General features: G+C 39.1%; 2 protein-coding genes and 1 long non-coding RNA gene across 5 annotated transcripts in view; 1 reads left to right on the top strand and 2 right to left on the bottom strand.

Annotated features, from left to right (window-relative positions):
- Positions 1–4912: 4912 nt before the first annotated feature.
- The window catches only part of LOC126619945 (uncharacterized), a 44961-nt gene continuing 24356 nt past the window's right edge, over positions 4913–25517 (bottom strand). The window contains exon 3 of the long non-coding RNA XR_007622197.1: positions 4913–4957. This is a non-coding gene — a long non-coding RNA (uncharacterized LOC126619945). The remainder of the gene's footprint in view (positions 4958–25517) is intronic.
- Positions 6716–12371, top strand: LOC126619937 (protein IQ-DOMAIN 14-like). The gene is made up of 6 exons (XM_050288374.1): positions 6716–7166; positions 8115–8230; positions 8742–9203; positions 9964–10203; positions 10842–10973; positions 11386–12371. The coding sequence occupies exons 2-6, from the start codon at positions 8138–8140 to the stop codon at positions 12145–12147; spliced, it is 1689 nt and encodes a 562-aa protein (XP_050144331.1). The 5' UTR covers positions 6716–7166; positions 8115–8137; the 3' UTR covers positions 12148–12371.
- On the bottom strand, positions 12518–20061 carry LOC126619936 (autophagy-related protein 11). 3 transcript variants are annotated; one of them, XM_050288373.1, is made up of 6 exons: positions 19795–20061; positions 18516–19637; positions 14979–16647; positions 14012–14232; positions 13435–13648; positions 12518–13185 (listed from the first exon to the last, which is right to left on the bottom strand). In XM_050288373.1, exons 2-6 carry the CDS (start codon positions 19457–19459, stop codon positions 12793–12795), a joined length of 3441 nt encoding a protein of 1146 aa, XP_050144330.1. In that variant the 5' UTR covers positions 19460–19637; positions 19795–20061; the 3' UTR covers positions 12518–12792. The 3 variants fall into 3 exon arrangements, with proteins under 3 accessions (XP_050144330.1, XP_050144328.1, XP_050144329.1); XM_050288371.1 differs by having other exon boundaries at positions 18516–19647; XM_050288372.1 differs by having other exon boundaries at positions 18516–20061.

Here is a 25517-nt window from a genome sequence, read left to right on the forward strand (position 1 = left end):
CTTTTATTTTTACATTCCATATACTTTGTTAATTTTTGTTCATTAATTTTGTTCAATTCATTTGATGGGATATCTGAAAATTTATAATGATATGTGAAAAGTAAAATTGGATGTGTGGATATCACCACTCTTGAATTAAATAGTAAACTAGCAAAACTCTCTCACATCTATAGCTTTTATAGAAAAAGCAATTAGCAACGATATTTGGATTTTAGCCCAATTTGAGGTTTAAGTGATGAACTAAAAATATGAGTATGGAGCAATGATCCTATTCAATAACATCATTAAATATTTCTTCCAAAGTAAAGGGTTTAACGAGGCAAAAAAAGTGATGAAAGTTCCAATGTTGTTACCAAAAGGATCACTGCTCCACATTGTAATAAATTCACGAATCAATGCTCATGAATTTTTAATTTAAGAACCAAAACTCCAATTATGCTAAAGTTAGGAAGTCATTGCCCCAATTATCATATCAATTTTCGTTAATATGATAAGAATATTTTGCTCAAGTATTGAGTTTGACACTTATTTCCATTGAAATGTCAAGTTATCAAGAGCTTATATGTTAAAAATTTAAGAATTAATCAAGAAATGTAATTTTTTTTTTTAAAAAATCACGAAACGACTTAATAAAATGCCTCTAAATTTTGTCAAATGATAGGTGTAACATCCCACATCGCCCAGGGGAATAGATCCTGTAAGCCTTAAATGTATATTCTCATCTCTACCTAGTACGAGGCATTTTGGGAGCTCACATGCTTCGGGTTATGTCGGAACTTCGAAGTTAAGCGAGTTCGCGCGAGAGCAATCCCAGGATGGGTGACCCACTTTGAAGTTTTCATGTGAGTTCCCAAAAACAAAATCGTGAGGGCGTGGTCGGGACCCAAAGCGGACAATATCGTGCTACGGCGGAGTTGAGCTCGGGATGTGGTGGGGGCCTAGGTCGGGATGTGACAATTTGGTATCAGAGACAATCCCTGGCCAGAGGTGTGTCGACGAGGACGTCGGGCCCCTAAGGGGGTGGATTGTAACATCCCACATTGCTCAGGGAAGTGAATCCTGTAAGCCTTAAATGTATATTCCCATCTTTACCTAGCACGAGGCCTTTTGGGAGCTCACTAGCTTTGGGTTCCGTCGGAACTCCGAAGTTAAGCGGGTTCACGCGAGAGCAATCCCAGAATGGGTGAGTCATTAGGAAGTTCTCGTGTGAGTTCCCATAAACAATACTATGAGGGCGTGGTCGGGGCTCAAAAAGGACAATATCGTGATACGGCAGAGTCGAGCTCAGAATGTATGGGGGCCCGGGCCGGAATGTGACAATAGGCATTTAGATCACTTTTATTTGTTAACAATTTGAGAATTCAAGACGTAAATTACATGGAAGGTGTTTATACCATACTTAGGGCCTCCGTATTTAGATCTCGTTCAAATATTCGGGGGACTTAAATGTAATTATGTAATAAAGGAATGGGTAAATATGTAATAAGTGAGGAGCCCCTATTCTATAAAAGGACTCCTCACCCTCACAATTGGAAGAGGCCAATTCCTAGGCCTTCTCACCCCCTCTCAAAGCTCTCACTCCCTCAGAAATACAATATCAGTGTGAACGTAGCCCAAACCTTGGGGTGAACCACGATACACCTTGTGTTATTTACATTTCAAATTCACGGTCGGATTTACGTTGTTCCAAGACCTCCAGTTTTGTGCATCAACATTTGACGCCGTCTGTGGGAAACGACACAAAAAGCTATGTCGGTTTTCTCTCATTTTTCATCTCACCATTGTCCACCGTGGATCTGCAAAACCCAAGAGACACCGACCCCCCTCTTCTTTCTTATCTGCTCTGTCTCAGAAGTGTCTAAGTCTCAATTGGCCCAAAACCAAGACCCATCAACACCAAAACACACACTCTGTGTGTATGTGCGTGCACTGCTTTAACCTTATCTGTACTCTGCAGAGAGAGAAAGAGGAAGAGAGATGGATGAACTGCTAGCGTGGGTAGCAGACATAGTAAGAGGAGGTGGCGGGCAAGATAACAAATTGGTCGCATTTCAGCATTCAATCATGACTCTCGATCTAACCGATTCCACAAATTCCCCAAATACACCAAACATCAAAACCCTAATCGGCAAAAACTACGACCGCAAGCTAACCCAATCAATCCAAAACCTTTTATCCGAAATTCCCAAGCAAAGCCCCAAATGCTCCGACTTTGCTGAGGAATTCTACGAAAAGATGCAAGCTCAAGTCGACCCGCATCTCAAATCAACCTGGGTCTATGTGGCATTGGCCTTTCGCAGCTGGAATCATCCGAAAGACGACCATTTGGACCGAGTATCGATCGCAGATGACTTGTTTCAGCTGTTGTCGATGTGCTCTGCTTCTTGCGATTCTTCCAAGAGTGTCGCAATGCTCGCTCCGGTGGTTCGCCAGGTGTACAATGTGGGTGTTGATTTGTTTAAGATGGACTTGTCATGGAAGAAAGAGAAGAAAGTGATGAGAAATGTTAGGGATTTTGTGGGAACGAATCTTGGCTATATAAATCTATGTTCTTTCGAAGATTCGGGCAGTTTGATTACGCCTTTTTCGGGCTTAATTCGTGTTTGGATAAACTCAAATGAGGGGTTGGAGTCATTCTTGCCTTTAGTGAGTAGTGACATTTTTGGAGGGCTTAATGAGGGAGAATGTGAATTACTTGGCTGGAGTTGTTATGGCAGAGGTGTTTTTGTTGAAACTCTGCTTGGATTTCAAATTCGGGACTTCGGGGCAGGAGTTGGAGAAAGAGTTAAGCACTTGGGCTATCGGTTCCATTACAACGTTTGGGAAGTGTTACCTTTTCGGATATTGCAGTAAATTGTTTGCTATGACAGTTCGAAGATGCTACCAGAAACTCTTCTGGGCAAGCCAATATGTGAGCATAAACGAAAGCTGGATTTTGAGTTAGCTTCTGAGCCAGAAGCTGAAGCCGACGCAGGAGGATAACCCAATCCGAAGATGCTACCAGAAGGCACGATACCAGCACAGCATCACCATCGTGGCCAACCTGCAGATTCAAGGGTGCACATGCATGACAACTCAGAGACAGAAATAGAGGGTTAAGAAACAGAAAGAAAATCAGAAAGAAAAGCAAAAAAGAAAAGGAAAAGCCGAAAAGAAGATGCTCTACTATTCCACTACTCCACTATCCCACGGGATAACATGATTAAAGATAAGAAGATGCCCACCAAGTTTTCCCGTCTCCACTTTCTGTTGGACCAGAAGATGCCCATCAACATGCTGAAAACATGTAATTTATTTTTCTTATCTTTCGGAGACATCTGTATAAACCCAATCAGAGGGTAATAATAAAAAAATTAAAAAAAAAGCAAAGCCCAAAATAAATAGGCTGGAATGTTGTGTGGATAGTGAAGGCCCATAAGCCCAAAATAGCACCAACCAGGTGATCAAAAGTAAGCCCAGTACTCCATAATTATTCGGCAATCTGCCGCTATTACCACCAATCAGGTGATGAAATGTACAACCCGTACTCTAATATCATTTGGCAACTAGCCATTCATGCCACCAACCAGGTGATGAAATGTACAACCCGTACTCTCTTCATGCCACTAACCAGGTGATCAAAAGTATGCCCAGTACTCCAAATTATACATGAGCATTACTCATGTCATTCATACAGAAACATTCATGAGCATCACTCATGACAATCATACATAAACATTCATGACCATCATTCATGTCAACATTCATGACCATCACTCATGTTAACATTCATGAACATCACTCATGACAACATCCATGAGCATTACTCATGTCAATCAACATAAATATTCATGAGCGTCACTTATGTCAATCAGCTTCAAAAGCTTCATTTACAGAGCTCTAGCTTCAAAAGCTTAATTTACAAAGCTCTAGCTTCAAAGCTTCACTTGCAAAGCTTCACCTACAAAGCTTCAATGCAGGATATACAAATACCGCATTCGAACAACCGCCACTTCGGCCCATACATGGATTCAATTTGAAGTCTCCAGCCAACAGACTCTATTGACCGAAGACTTGGGGGACTACATTATGTATCATATATTGGGCCTTAACTGGGCCTCATGAAAAATACTTGGGGGACTTAACCCATTATTTATGTATTAAGGAGCGAGCTCTTATTCTATAAAAGGGACCCCCTCACCACCATTAGAGAGCAACGCCACCAGTTGAGCAACCGCCTTGATGCAAGCATCACTCCTAACCTATCACTTATGTATTGAAGAGCGAGCCCTTATTCTATAAAAGAGACTCTCTCACCACCATTAGAGAGCATCACCGCCTACTGAGCTATCGCTTCGCCGCGAGCATCAACTCTAGCCCATCATATATGTATTGAGGAGCGAGCCCTTATTCTATAAAAGGGACCCCCTCACCTTCAAGCACCACAAGTCGAGCCAACCAAGGCAACATAAGCCACAAGCCGAGCAGCCTCGCAACATGTGCTACTTATAGTTGAGCATCATTTCACTTTGAGCACCGCCTCATATCAAGTATCAGTTCAAGACAACATCTAGTTACTTCGGCCCACACATGGACTGAATTTCAAGTCTCCAGCCAAAAGACTCTCTTGATTGAAGACTTATGGGACTACTGTTTATACCATACTTAGGGCCTTCGTATTTAGATCTCGTACATATACTCGGGGGACTTAAATGTAATTATGTAATAAAGGAAGGGGCAAATATGTAATAAGTGAGGAGCCCTTATTCTATAAAAGGACTCCTCACCCTCACAATTGGAAAATGCCAATTCCTGGGCCCTCTCACCCCTTCTCAAAGCTCTCACTCTCAAAACTCTCTCTCCCTCAGAAATACAATATCAGTGTGGACGTAACCTAAACCTTGGGGTGAACCACGATACACCTTGTGTTATTTACATTTCTTGCAAATTCACGGTCGGATTTACGTTGTTCCAAGACCTCCGGTTTTGTGCATCAATAGAAGGGTAAGAAACAAATTAGTGAAACTCACTAATTAAAATGTGGAGATATTTAGTACAGATAATGTTGTTGGTACTAAAAATAATCTTATCGTTCACTCCTCATTAATATATTTTTCTTTGTAAATATAAAAAAGTTTGGAACAATGAAAATTTTGGTAGAATATGCCTTGAAAGTTGCTTAATAGGTTTTGGAATACTTATGTTGTTAAATTCTTGTTTAGTGTAGGAAGGTTTAGCATGTGTTATGTCCACTTAATCATAAGTATGACTCGTCTCAAGTCATTAGTGTTAGACACTAAGACGAACACATAGGTGTTCAAATTATTAAGTTCATTGAACTACGATCAACGAAGAGTTTTTATATACATGTCATATAAAAACTCATAACTTGCAATAATACAAAATTGTCATTTGATCTGAGACACCACAGTTGTTTTATGGGTAGGTTTTTGATCATTTGACAATGTAACAAAGATCATGCCCCATCTCAAAAGGCAGGCAGGACAAGGCGGCTACGATCAAACGACGTATTAGTAAGTGAGCTTTTGTTTTCAAACTACATATCATGTATATGGTTTTCATAATTGCTTTTATGAATGCTTGTATATCATGCCATGACTTTTGCTTAGAAAATGCAAATATTACATACATTGTTGATGTTGTGATTTATGAGTTTTGAAAATCTTATTATGTCATGATCATACATACAATTCTATCTTCTCAGCGCTCGACTGTGTACGGTCGGAAAGTAACCAGACCAAGCGCTTAATTTGACAGTACTTGGGTCCCACTGTAGATTTCCTTCCACATTGATGATCGACGAGTGGAATGCAATTGACGTTTGCACCTGTCTCTTGGAGCTCCATGGTAGAAAGTTGTTAGGTTTTTCATTCGGATGAAGCAGTCGGAAAGTACTTTAAGTGAAAGCTCGGTCCTCATGGTCGGCATTGAGGATTGATAGTTTATTAGCTTGAGCTGTTGGTGCCAATGCTCTTCAGCCATCCTTGACGCACCGCTCGGTAAATAAAAGCTCTTAGGCTGGTCTATGCGCTTAATAGCTTGATATGTCGACTTTGTAGGTATTAATGGGCTTCCTTTGCAAGACCTTGTGTCAACGATACCTAAGAGCATTTTCAAAGAAGATGTCAAATTTTAAATATCAAAATGATGTTTGATGGTTTATGTGGTAATTTAATATTTTGCACAATATTTTACTCTACCCGATATGTTAATAATTACGTTATTTAACAATTTTTTTATCTTTTTGTGGCATCCAATATTGAGGCAACCAATCAAATACTTGAAAAACATAACAACATTTATTATATTATATTAATCTATTAAAAAATTATTTAATAAATTTGACATCTGCTTTCAAATTTGACAGCAAAAGGCTTTGCTTTCAATTGATTCAGCGCCACATAAGAAATTGAAGGTTCGATGTTGTACGTCTACATGGTAGTTTTGACATCTCTTTAAAAATGCTCTAAGACTCCTAATTTAGGAGTAAATAAAGAAGAATACTATTGTGGCGTAATATCAAGTAGAGAAATAGTGTAATAAATTAAGAGAATAAAAAAACATAGAGAGTGAAGGGAGGCCAAGTGTTGTAATAAGTGGGAATAATCTGGTGTGGTGGCCAAAATAGTCTTCCCATTGAAGTAAAGTTAAGTTGAAGTTGGGCACATTGAGTGAGAAAGTGGCCAACCTCTATTTCTCTTTCTCTCACTTCCATCATCATGGCATCAGACACACAATGACACACACAGACACACAAATCTAAAGGCTTATAAATCCAGCAAAAGGCAGAGGGTGGGAAAGTTGAAAAGTAAAATCCATTCTTTCATACCAGCAAGAACCAGATTCAAAGTTGGAGAGAGAGAGAGAGAGAGAGAGAGAGAGAGAGAGAGAGAGTCATAATTCCATCATAAGCAACTACCGCTAACCATTCATTTTGATTAATAATATATGTGAAAAAGAAAAAGAAAAAAGAAAAGCTTTTTGATGGGGAAAAGAAACAAAGGAGGGGGAGGCTGAGAGACTCTTCCGTCTTCTCGTTGCTTGCTCTTTCTGCGTGTCTGTCTGTCCTTCTGGTTGTAGCAGCAGCTGATTTGTAAAGGGATCCGGCCGAGTGCTGTCTTTGGAAGCTTGGTTGGTCGTCTTGGAGGTGGAGGAGGAGGTATAAGGTACAGATGCCTTGCTTGAATCATTATCTTACTCTGTCTAATTATCTTTATTATTTTTTGTCTTGGAGGAGCAGCAGATGCATATAAAATGGTTCTCAATTTTAAATAATTTAATTTAATTATATATAAAAAAAGAGAATTTAAAAAAAAAGAAGGAGAAAAGAGTCTTGCTGTCAGAGCAATTGTTCTCTTCTGAGTTCTGAGTTCTGACTTGGGATTTGATTCTCCTGTGAGTCCTTTCTTCTTGGGATGTGATTTCATGTTTGTAAAAGTAAGAAAATTGTTTTTATTTTTATTTTTATTTTTTTGGATAAATAAATAATATTATCTTGATATTCTGTTGTTGTTGTTGTTTGGTTTGTGTTTTGGTTGTCTGGTTTTCTTAATTTATTGAGTAAGTTAAATAAGGAACGATAATGATGTCCTTAATTTCACTTTCATGGGTGTTTGTACTTTTGTTAAATCATAGGATCTGGATTATCATCTGATTTGATAGTTCATCAATAATATGTGTTTTTTTCTTGTTGTCTGTCTGTCTGCCTTCCTGTACAAGGATTTCTTTCTTGCTTTCTTCTTCTTCCATGGAAGTTAACGATCTTCGATACAGCAATGTTGCGCTGCTGATCAATCTAGTAATTGTTTTAGTTTTGAATCATTTTTAATTTAACAAATTAATTGATGCCTGATGGTTGGTTTGTCTGTCAATGTCCCCTCCCCCCCCCCCCCCCTCTGATTAGTGTATGTGGATGGGGACATTAAGCTTAAACAATCAAAGGGGACACATAATTCAAATTGATATATATGTACGTATATGCGTGTTTTGTTTAAGCCAGGCTTCTTTTGTTAGTGATCGAAACATCGATCCAAATTAGATGTTTTCATCACTATGCAAAAATGTAACTTACTAGCACCTGTAAATTCTCAAGTGCTCTATCTTGTTCCTTTCAGGTAGGAACGGTAATGCTAGGAACATGGGAAAGAAAGGGAGTTGGTTTTCCGCCATAAGGAGGGTTTTCTCTCCTCATTCCAAGGACAAGGACAAGGACAAGGACAAGGCAGTCAATGTAAGAGAATATGGCCTATTTCTTTTTCCAATGGAGTTTTCTTGATTTATATCACAACTTGTTTGAATGTCTCACATAGGCAGACTAATCAAAGGTTGCCCTTTTGTAATTGTGGTTCTATTCGGACTACTTTTTCCCAAATTTCTAACTTTTAAATAAGTCTATTCGGGGGCTTGTCTCAGAAACATGAGTCAGCTGCTAACTGTAATGAATGTGCTTGTAGCATTTGTACTAGCGAGAACTGTGTATAGATGGTGTTTAGTATTTACAATATGATTGTTTTTTTGGCGATAAAACAATCATAAATTCATACTGCAGTTTATACGTTCAATTCAGTTTATTGTATGTCTCCAACAAAAGACGGTTCAACTTTGATTAGAGTGGTGCACATTTTTCTTTTAAATTTGTGTAGTGCATAATCAGTTTTTTTTCTGCTTTTCGAGTGCAGAGGTAAAAAACGTGCAAAATATTCGCTAACTCAAACTAAATCTCAATGTTGATCATATTGCAGGGTTCGGAGAGGAAAAACACAAAAGAAAAGAAGAAGGGGCTTGGGAAACTAAATCGTGGAGAGACCAATTCATTCATTCCGCTGTTCAGAGAACCAAGCAGTGTTGAGAAAATTTTTGGGGATTTTGAGAGGGAGCAACAAAGAGTAACTTTTAGGCCTCCTACACCTGATGAGCAACCAAAGACCCCACCATTTGTGCCTCCTAGAGTTGCTTCTCCGAGGGTTGGTTCACCAAGGGCTGCTTCTCCAAGGTCTTCTTCCCCAAGAGCTCCTTCTCCAAGGGCTCTTTCCCCAAGAGCTCCACCTCCAAGAGCTCCCCCTCCTCCAAGAGCTCCTCCTCCAAGAGCTCCATCTCCTAGCACCTTTCATCAACATAAGGAGATTAGCTACAGACCTGAACCAACTCTAAGGAACCACCATGCCTCAGCTACTAAAATTCAGGCAGTCTATAGAGGTTATATGGTAAGCTTACTTTTCACCCGTTAGCATTCAAGGGTGGGGTGGGATGTTACGTGTAATGTGAAAACTGGACTATACGAAGGTAGAATTCAATATAGGAAAACCTAATCCCTCTGTTCAGTTCATCTAATTGAAAGCTTTCTAGTGGTTCTACTCTTACTGTGGCCACATAAGACAATGCATATATATGCCCTGTCAAAATAAATAACTCAAATTCGGACATCACTTTTGGAGAACGTTTTAGGTAAAAGGTACTAGACTAACCAATTTTCCAAAAATGTAGCCGTTAGTATAATATCACGTGCTATCTAGAATCTGGTGTTTTGTGTCCTGACTTTATATCATAAAGTTGCAAATTTTATGTGCATAATTAGTTTTTAGAAGCACAGCTGCAGTTCAAATGTAAGTGGTGGGCAAGGGGTTTGACCAGCGACCAGAGATAAGATTTTGTTTGGTCTGTATTCATTTTTCTGGTTTACACATTAAAACTTTATTTAAAAGGTACATTTTCTTCCCGTAGAGGTGTATTGTATAACTCTAGAGGTAGAGCGCACAGGAGAAAGATAAAAAAAGACTTCTGCATTACTGTGCAGTTGTCATTCTGTCCAAGATCATGCTACATCGTTCTTGGGAAGGTTTTGGTACCACGCGGAGTTGTCTTGAGCAAGCATTTGATATGATCTGGATCAAGTCTAGGTTTTGTTAACTACAGGTTATGAACTTCCTGGGAGCCTGTAATGAACTTAGTCTACTTTTTATACAGGCAAGAAGAAGCTTTAGAGCTCTAAAGGGTCTAGTGAGGCTTCAAGGAGTAGTAAGAGGCCAGAACGTGAAGCGTCAGACGATGAATGCCATGAAATACATGCAACTCTCGGTGCGTGTTCAGTCTCAAATTCAGTCACGGAGGATTCAGATGTTAGAAAACCAAGCACGACATCAAGTCCAAAACAAGTATGACAAAGATGTGGAAAGCACCTTCGGCAAATGGAACTTGAGCCAGCAAGTATGTCTCCATTCATCTGTTTGTTATTCCATGCCTATCTGTTTCATTTGGTTCCAAACATTTAAGCTCATAGCTAGTGTAGGGGGCCCTAAAACAATTATAAGGTTGATCACTAACATTACACTCTGCACATCCACACACTAACACTTCTTCATTTGTACGTTAATTTGGTCAATAATTTGGGGGAAACATGGACCTTACGCATGTAAATAGAACATAAAATTAATAGAAGCTATGGTTCCGATGAACAACAGCTAAGCACTTAGTCGAGTTAATGGTTAATGGGCCTTGCAATATGTATCAAGCTGAACACAGCACGATGCTTATTGCATTTATGTCACTTCAAGGAAAGCTTAAGCTGGTGGAGAATTGGCCGAAAATGTATAGTGATCTTATATTATGAAACAAGATCTTTTAGGCCGCATTAGTTCTCAAAACAGATTAGATGAACCATCTTTTGATATGGAAACCTGTAGACTCACATGATTATAACAATCTAAAAGAAGATTACTCTACTTTTTGTGCTAAAAAATGAAAAATAAACATATAAAAACTCCGGTACTATGTCTGTAATGTGGTTAAGCACAACATATCTATAAAACAAAGTAGTGCTAACAATTTCAAGGATTGTGCTCTAGTCTGAGACGGCCAATAACGAGGAATGGGATGATAGCTTGCTAACTAAGGAGGAAGTGGAGGCAAGGTTGCAGAAAAAGGTTGAGGCAGTCATGAAAAGAGAGAGAGCAATGGCTTACGCATACTCCAACCAGGTATTCTTTCTGCACTAGTAGTAGTAACCCAACTGAATCCACTTTCTAGTCTCATTTTCTTCAACTGCATGTTATTCTGCGTTCACTTTTCTGTCAATCTTCACTTTTATAAAAGGTCGTACCCAGTGCACAAGGCTCCCGCTTTACGCAGGGTCTGGGAGAGGTGAATGTCGGCTAGCCTTACCCCCATTTATGGAGAGGCTGCTCCCAAGTCTCGAACCCGAGACCTACCGCTCATGGGCGAAGGCACTTGCCATCGCACCAAGTGCGACCTCTTCACTTTTATGTTAAAGAAAAACAAAAGAACAAAGTGGCTTAAGGGGTTAATTGGTTTCTTTTGTGCAGTTTTTAATGCAATTGATAGTTATCATATTTCTTGATGTTGCCTTGTACTTTTGTGTACCAAAAACAGCTGTGGAAGGCTACTCCTAAATCAGGTCAAACACCTATAGCTGATATCCGGTCTGGGGGATTTCCGTGGTGGTGGAACTGGTTGGAACGTCAGATCCCTCCAGTAGACCCTCCTGTGCCAGCAACCAATGCATTGAAAACTTTTCAGTTTACTCCTCCAAGACTAGGATCAGAGCGAAAGCCAAGCCCCCTGGCCCAGTCAAGCAATCAAGGGGAACATCCTTTTCCATTTGATAACAATTTCGACACACCAAAATCGTCAGCAACAACCATTAATCTGACAACAATAAAACCAGCACGAACCCCGCCTCCTACTAATATGAGTAGGACTCCACAAGCAAACAGGTCTGGGCTATCGAAGTACAGAAGAACACCAGCTGATGGAGCTGAATCCCCTTTCGGTTTTCCACTCAAGGATGATGCCAGCCTCACAAGCTGCCCCCCATTTTCGGTTCCAAACTACATGGCTCCCACGGCATCAGCCAAAGCGAAAGCACGAGCTAGTAGCAATCCCAGGGATAGATTTGTGGGGACACCGACCAGTGAGTCCAAAAGGAGGCTTTCCTTCCCTTTGACACAAGGTATTGGGTCTTTCAAGTGGAACAAAGCTTCTTTTTTCTCTAACAACAAGGATTCCAGCTCTCCAATGAATTTAGATAAGAACCGGTCTTTGCAATCTATCGGAAACACGAGCATAGATTCCACGGTTTCGATGCCTGCGGCTCCACGAGCTGGGAGGAAGCCGTTTAAACGATTTGTGTGATTCATTTCGTATATTTTTCGAACTTTTCTTGTACCTGTCATTCATTGCGGTGTTGATTTTGTTTTTGAGTGTACGGTAATAGACTTGAGAGTTGCAAAACACTGATGTAAAATGATAAAAAGAAGGGAAATATGTGTGTCGTGTGTGTAATATATATGATGCTTTGGATTATTGGATGTAACACGATTTGAATTTTTACCAGTTTCATGGACAATTTTATTCTACTTTTGCATTGCTTCTACGGCTTTTTTCGGTGCACATAACGTTCGATGTACGTAACTTGTGCACAACGTTGCTCGCGTGGTATTCAATTCTCGGGTTTTACAAAGCAAAGCGAGAACAGAAAAACCAAAGCGAGCAACAGCAAACGGAACACGAAAACCCGAAGAGCGACCGAGCCTGTCCGGGATGACACTCACAGAAACTGAACAGAATTATTCACATTTTTGTACATGTTCGTAGGAAATAGCCAGATGTATACAGAAACAGGGAGAGGATTAAATTCTATTGGATCATCAGCTGTACAGAATGAAAGCAAATCAAAGTCCCAATCTCCCGCTAAAAGGATATATAAATGTTTAAAAGTAATGTTCATATGTACAGTTGGGATTCTTCCATCACGTCGATCTGCCTACGCTGCAGGGATCAGGAAGGAGGCGGGGTATGAATGGTGGTGGTACCAGGTAACATGGCTACTGTCACTACGAAGTATTCACAGCCAATAGGGAGACCATACGGGTTCAATCCTGAATTCAAGGCCAAACGGTCGGTTCCCGTGTCAGATGTTAGCTCGTGCTCAGACCGGGTTGAACTAGGAGCCATTGGCTTCACAGTCTGCCGTTCGATGTGCACAATTTGTCCAACAATGTAGTTAGGTTGATTTGGGAGATGATCGGTAAACAAGGCTACAGATTCAGCAGACAGGTAGTAGTTGGAGCAATTCCGATTAATTGCCTCGTACTGCCCAAATGTGTTTAGAACAAATGCAGCAATCTCGTGGACTTCCAAGCGACCGAAAGATATCTTCTCTTTGTTTGCCTGCAGCAAAATTAACCACCTGTTAATTCATCATTTAGCCGGAACAGAATTCAGGTCACAGTTGATGCCTATGTCTCTACTCACTAAACCATGAGTAGAGAATATTACATTAAACCATTTTACTTTTTCTTGGTATCAAGTAACAAATATTTCTTTTCGGTTGAACAAAATATCCCTCAATTATCAATTACCCGATTCTCAAGTTAACCCACTAACGCCATCGTTTGTCCAAAAACAAAATCATAATACCTGCTTCTCGAGTTGATGCTTTGTGTACAATGTTTTAACCAGCTCCTTCTTCTCTTCCAATTCTTTTCTAAGTTGTTCATTTGCAGCTTCAACCTTTGGATACTTGTCAAGCAGCTCTTCACGGTGCCTTGACAAGAAACCAACTCTATCTGCCAGGACCCGAATACATTTCCGAAATTCAACAGTACCATCATCTTCATTGTCGTTAATAGAACTGAAACAATTCAAAGCCCAAAATCAGAGTCACCTCCCAATGTCAATAACTGATCTAAAAGTATTCATTAAATTAAAGTACCCATGAAAACTCCCGGAAACATGGACATCTTTTCCTCCATTATAATGTTTTCTAGTGTGGGGGTTTCTCCCCAATGTACTTATTTCATTTCTTTTTCACATTAAAATGACCTGGTTATGTACACTTTCAGAAGGAATGCTATCAAGGTTGCATGAGATATAGCGTCAGACAAAGCATTAGTGAGAATTTGAGATAATAAAATTTGTTTTATTTCTTGTCAAAACGAATAACAGAATTTGTTCAAAACAGATAAAAGTAATTTTAGTGGTGTGGAAAACTTACTTGCCCAGAGATTGTGCCAAGGTGCGCAAAGATTCATTAAAACTAGCCACCCCACCCTGCGCATATACACAGCTCCTAAGTCTTTCAAAAAGGCCACGCATTTTCACAGCAGATGCGCGCAGTGCACTATACTCCGAGGCCCTACGATCAGCCGCACAAAGATGGGTTTGAGCTTCCTCTCTTGCCTCATGCAAACAATTCTCCAAGTGCGCACAATTCATCTGGCATGGGCAAAGCATGAAAATATACAATCAAAATATAGAAGAGCTAAGAATTAATAAAACCAAATATTTATATCCATGGAATCAAATCAATCCCTCCTACACCCCCAAAGATTTTGAAAATTTTCAGAATAATCCATGGCCATAAGAGTACTGTTGCTGTATCCCACAGTCAACAAATCAGAAAAGTCAATGATACTCCAACGAGTATCCAACATGTTGGACAGTATCGTAGGGGTGTGGTATCAAATACGCACGCTTCCCTAATTTTCAAGTATCTGTGCAACAAAGTATCTACCACGACAGCATAATCCAGCTTTTTTTAAGTATGTATTATGTATAGATAAAAAGGGAAGAACTCTAGGGAAATAAAGTCGACCATTCTTTGTAAGAATTGTTCTCAAGGAAACAAAAGCAGGCTAGGGATCATAATTTAGCCTTTTTAAATACCAACTTCTATTGAACAGTCATGTTGAAAAATATTCAAAAGAAAAATATAAATCAGGTGAATTAAGTTCACCGTGACTTCAACATAAGAGTCATCTAAGAAACACCGACTAAAGAATATGTGCCACCCACTCGATATGTGTGTGTGTGTGTGTGTGAGAGAGAGAGAGAGAGAGAGAGAGAGAGAGAGAGAATGCATTTATAAAAGAAACAAAGAACAGAACAGCCGGATGCATGAGTTAAAAATTGCTGAGAAATGATCTCTTGAAAAGAAAACATTAAAAAGGGTTGAGTCAGACCTGAGATTCATCAAGGAGTTTCCGATTTGTGTCCAATTCCCTCTTAAGCATAGAAACATCCTCCATAGCAGCTTTAAGCTTAATTTCTGTTTCACTCAACTGGTTTGACTTCTCTGAAAGTGCAGTTTGCAATTCCAGTAACAGCTCCGCACTGACTTTGGTTTCCAAGCCTGGGTCAACTGCTGTTTCACATGGTATAACATTAAGAGGTTCAGGCATGCTTTCAGCAGTAGAACTGTTTGTCAGTGACATGCCCAGCTGCCCCTCCATCTTATCTTTCCCATCTTTACCACTGGCTAGCAGTTCTTCACGCTGTAGCTCTTGCATGGATGAATCCATTAGATGATTTCGTACTGCAGAAGAATCCATCATATTTTCATCTACCCCATCTCTCATTTTCCCAGGTTGCACATTGAACAGACCCAGTTTTGCATCAAAAACACTAGAGACGCAGGAAACCTCATCCATGGGATCAGTATGAGATGAGCAAGGCATATGGACTCCCCTACCACCTTCTTGCTTGCAGATATCAACCTTATCAGACAAAATTCCAAATTCAGAGGCATCCTTATCATTTGAAATCTTCTGGCTTTGCGAATACTGATCAGACAATCTCTGTTCAAGTTCTTGAATGCGTTTCTCATATGAAAGACACTGCATCTGCTTCTCCCTGAGCATAGATTTTAGATGCTTTCCATATTCATCTTTCAGGTGCAAGGCTTCAGCTGTCTTCTCTGCAGCATCCTTCAATAAATGATCCACTTTACTATCATCCAATGATTCAAAGTCTACTTCAGGCCAGAATGAACAAATCACAGCTATAGCAGACGCCAGTTCTGCTTTCAGTTTTGCATTCTCAACTTCCAACTTACCTGTTCCAGCAATCTCTACCAACTCACAGCCTTCAAGTAGCTCCTCAGAGTTGCAATTCTCAAAGTTATCCAATGTACTCTCATCAGCATCAACCGAATGACTTTCATTAGACATAGAATTTGAACCTCTAAACGCACTCTTTGAAGACAGTGCAGTCAAGTACTCAGGTGCATAACGGTCAATGTCTGAAATCTCAATGTCAAGCAAGCTAGTATCAAAAGGAGCTATGTTGACATCACACTGATTAGGGGTATCATATAGTCCCATGGATGCTAATACATCCCTGGGTATGTATAAACTGTGAGCTCTCAAAAACTCCTCCCGTCTCCTGACTTCAGTCTCCCTCTTTGTCGCAAGTCTTTCAGCCAACTGTCCAGCCATCCCCATGTAAAGCTTCAATGAAGCCTTTCGTCTGACTATTTCTGCTAAGCAGGCTCTATATGCAGGGCCTATCCCGCGGACCAACTTTAAGTCCAAAAATAGATCCTCCTGACGGACCATTGCCTCTCTAAAAACAGGAAACTGTAATTTTGCATCTTTGATGATGTAAGAAATATATGTTATCTTTTGCATAAATCTATGGAGAAATACATTCATTTCATTCTTTTTATCCTTGCAGAAGTTGAGGAGCTTGGAAATTATGCGATCACAAGCCTGCATCCTTGGCAGGTGATTTTTGTCATGGACATCATACATAGGGCCCAAGGCTGAAACTGCATCATGAGGACGAAGTGAGGAAGACAATTGGCAAGACAAGCAATCATCCACGAGTTTCTTGACAGTATTTACATCTTTGCTGCATGAATTATAACTGGTTAGTATATTTAAAAATATTTTAACTAATTTAGTATTTCACAGCAGACAATTGTGCATCTAAGTGCAGTAGTGAAATTGAGAGTCGTGATCCCAAAGACCATAATATTCAGAAAGCTTTAGTAGTCCTGGAGGTTTACGATCTGGTAAGCTTCGTATCTATTATGATATGCTTCCACTCTAACGGGTGTACGAGTGCATCAAATGGGTAAAATCATTCAACAAAATACAAGTTCGTGCATATACAAACTTCGTATCTATTATGATATGCTTCCACTCTATCGGGTGTACGAGTACATCAAATGGGTAAAATCATTCAACAAAATACAAGTTCGTGCATATACAAATAAAGAGAATAGCCACTTCCTGAATGTTACCATACTCGAACAAAAGGACAGCCACAAACAATAAAAATTGAGTTCTGCTATTCCCTTCACTTGTCCTATTTTCCCAACCACATTAAAATACAAACATATTTGCAAATTTTTATCACCTGCAAAATTTCCATTCATATAATGCTTTCCCCAACCTCCACAAGAACAAATTGAGCAGAAAGACCTCTTCATTGAAAAGAGTCTTTTGCTCAACCCTTTCTTATCATTTCATAAGATAAACTAGTCATTAATCGTTAGAAGGTTTTGAGCTTTGAAGCTAATGCATAGCATTGTATGAGGAAAATTGATCTAGTGAAAATATGAGGTAACTTCTGATGAAAACTCAACCACCATATGGCTTCAGATTTTGATACCTAATTGATGGAGAACAGGATTGGGAATTGCTGACAAGGATGTTTAATCTTTTATTCTAGAGTTGCTGACAAGGATTTTGATACCTAAATGATAGAGAACAGGATTCGATTAAGGTCTTTATATTACATCCTTGTAACTCTTTGGAGACAGTTTTGGACGATTGAATTAAAAATTGTTGGAGCTTTGCTTCTCTCTAGGTTTTGTCATGCAACCTAACCCTCGGTGTGATGCCTTAGGCCTGTTGGAGTGATTCCTACAAACCCTACTGGTGTGATGCTAGTAGTTTCCATCCTTTTCTCATAATTTTCATTTATTTCTTTATGATTCCCGCTGTACCTTCTTTCTACAATTCATAAAGTCAACAACACTCAAATTAGACAGACATCCTCCCTTAATTGAGGTTGTCCTGCATCACTAACTCATCTACTTCTACTTCATTAGGTTAAGCACTTATCTAGTGGTACTTGTTTGCTTTAAGAGAAAAATACAAATGTGAGTAATTTTATTTGCCCCCATATTTTGCCCCTGGCATGAGTATCTACACAAACTCCATTCATTTCCTTTCCATCTCTCCTTAACAGCATCTCAGTATACCCAAAAGATGGGCATTTGAACTAACCATATTTTCTAATGATGATAATAAAGGCAACAGACAACTTTAAAAGCACCAGAAGTCAAAAAACAACAGGATGAACTTGTATCTCCATACAATTCAGTCGAGGAACACTGAAGAGCTTAAGGGTAGCAGACCAGGAGAGTAAACTAAAACAAAGCCTACAACGAACATATGATGCATACGTGAACATGAAAGCACACATACAAACCTCTAAATTATATCTGGAATCCTGTCTACAAAATGTTCTTAACATGAAATATGCTGCAATACTACTCATGCAACGTAATTGCTAACAAAATGATAAATTCTAAAAACCGATGTGGTTTTCAGCTACAACAAAGTTTTAAAATGATAAATGAGCATTCCTAAGTGATCTCCAAATGATCCAAAAGAAACTTGACAGAGGAAGTTGGAAAGACAAATAGACGAAAACCATATATCTGATACTGCATAACTATGACCGGAAAAAAAGAAAAGAAAACCAACCTCAATGATTGCATGATACTCCTTTGCTCATGAATATATCTTTGGTGCTCCTTAATCGTGATTTCCAAATTCCTAATAGGCAACGAAGCCCTATTAGAAAACAATTCTTCGACTTTCCGCTTTACCTCACTAAACATCTGTTTAAACTGTGAAACCTTATTCTCAAACTGCCTGTGGGAACTACTACAAATTTCTCCCGCTTTCCTCAAGTTCTCTTCCTTCACAAAATCCAATAAGCACTTCCGAGTGGCAGTCTCTAATGCAGGGTGAAGCTTGATAGATCTCAGTTTTTCTACATCCCTCCCAAGATTGGTCAAAAGATCAGAATGACTTCGATGCTGTTGTGAATAACGCTTCATGAATTCTGTATAGTTTTGGTTTATCATTTTATAATATTGATCCAAATTGCCCCTAGCAACCTCCACTGCCCTTTCTTGAACCTTTTGCTCCCTCAAAAGCCTCTCACAGTTCTCATATTTTACTTGGGTGCAACTGTAAATTGCATGACCCTTGTGGTAGTGGTACCTAAATTGCCTTTCATAAGAAGGCAAGGCCTTCAAAGCAGGGTCTGAAACATCATCCAAAGGGTGAGGGTCATGTGAAGCTGAAGGTGATTGGGGGTCAGCAATGTCAAGAATTTCAACTTGCTCGGGCTGAGGGAGCGGAGAATTAGTCTGCAGTCTTGCTTTATTGAATATAAACACTTCCAGACCATCAGCTGGAAGCTTATATGCCGAAAGCGGCCTCTGTGGCTCAAGCTTCATATCCAAACACAAAACAAGCTGGTCATTGAGATTAATCCCAGCCATGGATTCAATATACAGCATAACTGCCTCCACCGGTGTGCTGTCTTCACAATCGAGCTCAAATGAATGCCCATTCTCAGCAACATGAACCAAAAGCTTGCCCTGATGAACCAAACCTTCAGCGATACTCGAACTCATCTTATCTCAAACCAGACAACGATGCTCGACCACAAAGTCCAAAGCAAACAGAATCAAATTTCCAGTACCACCTTATACATACAAGTACATGCTAAGTTCCGAACCCAAAAGGTTAAATCCGATACCGCTGACCTCCAAGCAATTGAATTGAGCGAGCAAACCACTTTTGTAGAATAACCTGCAATCAACTGGAAAATTCCCGATTTACAGATCTTCAGCCTCGACAAAAACCCCAAATTATCACAGACCCACCTCCAAATCTATAAAATTTAACCCAATTCTCAACAACCCACAAAAGATTATCGAAGAAAAAAGGGAAGAAGAGCATGACGTACCACCAATTCTTGAAAAGCAGCCAAAATCACATCAGAAATTTGTCGAGGGGGGGCTCGATTTCTTCGCGATGATCAACCCTCAAGCAAACATCAACAAATATAATCGAGGACAAAGACCTTCACAACTGAGGAGGAAGAGGAGGAAGCGGAAGAGAGGTAATCGAAAGAGATTGGTTACGTGAAAAAAAGAGGCTCACAACAAGGAAAAGGTTTTCACGAAATCCCTTTCCCTTTCACATATATATATATATATTATATACCATAGCCACCACTGCACCGTCTACGACTCTTCCTTCTTCAGCAACCTTTTATCTTTTTATCTTTTACTTTTTCTTTGGTTTTTTTCCAAATTGTAAACAAACGCGGAGAAGAGAACCGTTGTGCTGGGAGCGTTAGCTCACAAAAGTACAATGGTAAAGTAAGAATGATTAATATTGGATTTTATTTAGCGACTTGTTATTAACATTCTTAAAAATCTTAATCTATATTCTATCTATATTTTTAAAGGAAAACTAATGAAAAGGGCTTGAAAACTTTGAGTTTTAATGATAAGGACAAAATAAAGGGTAAAGTAAATAGTACCAGGATTGACTTTTTAGTGTAAAAATGTGGTTTTTCGTTAAAGTGAACAGTTTCAGGTGCTTTTCGTTAAACTTCCCTATTTTTAATTTATTTATTTTACTTCTTTTAATATGATTTCAAATTTTACCCCTATATTACTTTTAATGTTTACAATCTTGAAAACCTCATTAAGTATGATGACATAAATATGGGTAAATATTTATAGGGAGTTGTAAAGACCTTTTGTGCTCTAGAAGCAAGTAATCTTTTACTCTTTAAGTTTGAGCATATATGCAAAAGACTTTAGCTCCATATAGAATCGATGGCTACTTTATCAAGTCAGCCATTCCTTTGTCCTCAGACTTTTTTCCTCTTAGTCTGAGCAAAATTCTTCCTATTTTTTTGGGTAATTCATGGATAAACAACCATATATGGACTCTATAACATCACACATCGTCTAGGGGAGTGGATCCTCTAAGCCTTATATGTATATTCTCATCTCTACCTGGTACGAGGCATTTTGGAAGCTCACTAGCTTCGGGTTCCGTAGAAACTCTGAAGTTAAGCGAGTTCGCGCGAGAGCATTTCTAGGATGGGTGACTCACTGGGAAGTTTTCGTGTAAGTTCCTAGAAACAAAACCGTGAGAGCGTGGTCAAGTCCCAAAGCGGATAATATCGTGCTACGGCAGAGTTGAGCCCGAGATGTGGTGGGGGCTTGGGCCAAAATGTGACAATTTGTTATCAGAGCCAATCCTTGGTCGGAAGTGTGCCGACAAGGACGTCGGGCCCCTAAGAGGGGTGGATTGTAACATCCCACATCGCCCAGAGGAGTGGATCCTCTAAGCCTTATATGTATATTCTTATCTCTACCTAGTACGAGGTATTTTGGGAGCTTATTGGCTTCGGGTTTCGTAGAAACTCTGAAGTTAAGCGAGTTCACGCGAGAGCATTCCTAGGATGGGTGACCCACTGGGAAGTTCTCGTGTGAGTTCCCAGAAATAAAACTGTGAGGGCGTGGTCGAGGCCCAAAGTGGACAATATCGTGCTACGGCGGAGTCGAGCTCGGGATGTGGTGGGGGCCCGGGCCGAGATGTGACAATTCTTTAATGTTGTTAAAGAGTCTTGTGGTTCACCATTCACTAGGCTTTGAAAGTCATGGGTTTTAGAATTGTTTTTTAATGCATGCCTACTTTAAAGTGTTATTAGTTTGCTTATGTATTCAAATGTTCTCACATGTTCTTAGCTAGGACAAATTTTGTCCTTCATCAATAAACCTACACCCATTCAACTATTTTCCAAACTAAAAATTACAACAACAAATACAACTACCACCCAAATCCGATTAAAATACCGTAACATGAAAGGTGGTGGCCTGTGAAGTTTAACTTATAGTCAAGACTTGCAAGCAAGAGACATAATTATAGATAGAAAAGAAGGGAGGCATCTGTGACTAAGTGAAAGAATATGCAAACTGTTGGTGGATTAAATAAACGGGAAAATACTAGAACTTTAGAAACTATGTCCTCACAAAAAAGGAATAAATTGTTGCTAATTCACCTACCTTGAATTCAAGGTGAGCGTATGGTGCGGGAGGTGAACATTACGTGAAGGATTGTGCCCTAGCCACAGGCGGGAGCATTAACACCGGGGTGCAGGTTTATGAGCTTTGAATGCATCTAATACAACATGTACGACTCATAAGCAGCCTGTACGACAATGTTGGAGTTGCCTACTATTGCAACCTGTACGACAGTGTCGGAGTTGCTTTAAACATAAATGTAGTCATATCATAACCCCATCAATTCAACTAATACCGTATACTTACTTGAACTTACCTAAACTTACCTGAACTTACCTGTGTGTCCTGCGTTCACCTTTGCACTTCAGAGCGTTCACAATAATTATGTGCAAGGAATATACGTATGGATATGCCATGATGAAATCTTAAACAAAAACATTTCATAGTATTTCCAATTATATAATACGGTGTGCTAACTATTAATCACTAAAACATAAAGTTAAAACGCACATTTTTCACCAATATCCCTCACATTGCTCAATTCCTTAAATAAGGCTATTGTCTCGATTATATAATCTCATTTCTTATATGGCTGCATCTAACGTCTCGTTAGACTGCCTACGTACCCTAAACAGGGATCAAGCCATTCGTAGTTCGCAATAATCATTTATATTAATACGCATATGGATATATCACGATGAAATCTAAACTCAACCATCTCATAGTATTTTATAACATATAAATATATATATGTCATGGCATAAATTTCTCAGTTTTATTTAAAAGCATTATAGAATTATCAATCATGAAAAATATGATAAGCAAGGAAAGATCCACTCACTTGGAGTTCGTGCTACAACTTCCTAGCACAAACATCGAGGTGTCACAAACGATTGGTGCCTGTGACCAATTATCAAACCATATCTCAGAATTCTCGTTGATACAATACATAACTTACATCGCACATGAGTCTATGTAATTCGGTCCAGAAGATCTACAAATTAGATCTCTGATTCGTAACTTCCAGGGATCCACATTATGCTTCTAGAATAACATACTAAAGTTTCGGAACGATCAAACGGTCGGATCTCCGCCAATTGCCAAAACCAAGTGGCGGTTAACATTTTGTTTTACGAACTTACAAATCCAATTCGAGAAGATTCGTAATTCGGATTACCAATCCGTAAGTTCCTATATTCCTCAAATATTATGAATAATAACCTATTAAAGTTTGATGACGATCCAACGGTCAGATCGTTGATTCATATAATGGCCTATTAACGTATCTTAGAGAATTTTAGTTCTAACGATCAATTCTCAAAACTGAATTCAATGCATCAAATATAGCCTAAAAATAGTATTGGTGACCCTCTGGCCACGCGCCGCCGTGGGTGGCAGTTGGCTGCCCCGACTCGCCGGAAAAATCAACTATCTTTAAAAATTACCAAAATTTGTAGATTTGAAGATCTCAGTGAGTAGAACAACTTTCATACCTGTGACCAAGGCCAATTTGGCCTGGAAAGGCTCCAATTTAATCAAAACCTGTCGGAACCCTAGAATTGGGTATGCTTCGATTCGACCTCCAAACGTGTTCCGATGCCTCCACCTCTGATTGGGCTTTGTTCCTGGGTTCTAGGGTAGTTTAGTGGTGGCAACAATTTGCTGGATTACCTTCACAATCGTCGAATTTTGTCATGGCACCCTCAGAACCCACAATTTCGTTCTACTCGAATTCAAGCTCAAATCCTATAAAATTTGATTGGGAATGGAAGAGGAAAGGACTAGCTAATGATTGGGAATGTTTTCTTGGTCCAAATTTGTGAGAAATCCGGTGGAAAACCACAAGAAAATATGGAGAATTGGACTGGGTGTACACGGGTCACGGGTTGGGAACTCGTTTGATGAGATATGTGATGAGTATGTGATCAACTATGTGATGAGTATGTGATGAGCTAGCATATGTAATGAATAAGAGACGAGCTAGCATATGTGATGGATATATGATGAGCTAGCATATGTAATGAATACGTGACGAGCTAGCATATATAATGAATAAGAGATGAGCTAGCATATGTAATGAATAAGAGATGAGCTAACATATGTGATGAGTATGCGATGAGCTAGCATATATAATGAATAAGAGACGAGCTAGCATATGTGATGGATATGTGATGAGCTAACATATGTAATGAATATGTGACGAGCTAGCATATGTAATGAATATGTTATGAACTAGCATATGTGGTGAGATATGGGTAAGTTGTACAGGTCACCTAGGTGACTCTGACTTGCGTACTAGTATGAGTTATTAATCGCATGATTATTTGATATTATTGATGAAATGCTGTGTTGTGGTATATTATGAATTTTCTGGAAACTATACAGGCGTTGTAGTGAGGGGTTATAATGTTTTACATGGTTTCTATTAAAATTTTACTTACATGGCCACTCACATTTGTCTTGTCTTCACCCTCCAGGTTTTATTAGCTGAGCTTTCTTATCATCGAAGATTCGTGGCGATTCTTAGTATTGGAGATTATATCGAGGGTACGATTCTTAATTCACTCTTATGTACTTGCTTATGCTCTAACGTCACGTGTGAAGTGGGTTCATTCCCGCTTATCGGTGCACTCTGGTATTTAGGCACTCTTAGGTTTAAATTTATTCACTCTTCCACATCATCACATTTTATGGCTTCGTCACTTTCCAGGTGTCGGCCAGCACAACTCGATTCGGAGTCCTAGTGGACATTCCGGGTCGGGGTGTGTCAGACCCGATACTACATGAAAGTTTTAACGAAATTTACAAATGGTGAAATGGAAGAAATGTCAAACTTGAGTGATCCTTCTAACTCTCTTGTATCAAATTTTCATGGTATGTCTTCTCATGACTTTTTTTTTCCTTTTATTTACTGGTTTAATTATTTTTAGTATTATAGGTGTTTCATTATGAGTTTGAACATATTTGTATATCTCAATAACATGAATTAGAGATGGATTAGAAATGGGGTTTTCCAGTAGACAAATTTATTTGTTGGTGCAATGCAATTTCATGAATAAGTTTTTTTGTTGCTGCCCTTTGAATGCTTGTTTTTTTATCCCTGATTTGCTTTCATGTGATGAGTTCTACCCCCTTATCAATTGACTTCTTATTCAACCAACTTCTTTTGTTTTATTAACTAGTATGATAGCTTCAATTGTTAGTAAGTTACTGTATATTATGTTGAAATGAATGGTTCACATGCTATAAAACTAAGTTTATTTTTATCTAGGGAGTCAAGTAGAGATCATTGAACATGACACAATGCTCTCTTTGACTAAAAAGAACTTTCAAAGTCGGGAAGACCTCCTTGGTATTGTTCGTGAAATTGCATTAAAGCAAGGGTATGCAACTGTTATTTGGAGATCGAAGGCTGATAAATATGTTATTATTGGTTGTGATAGAGGTGGTAATTATCGAAATACCAATCTTTTGTTAAAGGAAAAGAAAAGGATAACAACATCTGGATTGATAAATTGTCATTTTGAAATTTGGGGAAAGAAGAAACAAGAAGGATTTTGGAAGGTGGACATACAAAATTTGTCACTTAACCTTGATCCTTCAGCTGACATGTCTGGGCATCCCTATTGTCGTCTGTTTTCAA

This window comes from Malus sylvestris, chromosome 4 (genome assembly GCF_916048215.2).
Source record: "Malus sylvestris chromosome 4, drMalSylv7.2, whole genome shotgun sequence".
Taxonomy (NCBI): domain Eukaryota; kingdom Viridiplantae; phylum Streptophyta; class Magnoliopsida; order Rosales; family Rosaceae; genus Malus; species Malus sylvestris.

What these genes read in the sequence shown, in the direction of transcription:
- LOC126619937 (XM_050288374.1), top strand. Translation starts at nt 8,138, where the DNA reads ATGGGAAAGAAAGGGAGTTGGTTTTCCGCCATAAGGAGGGTTTTCTCT. An exon ending in AATGGAACTTGAGCCAGCAA is followed by an intron (nt 10,204 to 10,841) that starts GTATGTCTCCAT and finishes ATTGTGCTCTAG; the next exon opens with TCTGAGACGGCCAATAACGA. An exon ending in CTTACGCATACTCCAACCAG is followed by an intron (nt 10,974 to 11,385) that starts GTATTCTTTCTG and finishes TACCAAAAACAG; the next exon opens with CTGTGGAAGGCTACTCCTAA.
- LOC126619936 (XM_050288373.1), bottom strand. Translation starts at nt 19,459, where the DNA reads ATGAGTTCGAGTATCGCTGAAGGTTTGGTTCATCAGGGCAAGCTTTTG. An exon ending in AGTATCATGCAATCATTGAG is followed by an intron (nt 16,648 to 18,515) that starts GTTGGTTTTCTT and finishes TAATTCATGCAG; the next exon opens with CAAAGATGTAAATACTGTCA. An exon ending in TTGGCACAATCTCTGGGCAA is followed by an intron (nt 13,649 to 14,011) that starts GTAAGTTTTCCA and finishes GAATTGTTTCAG; the next exon opens with TTCTATTAACGACAATGAAG.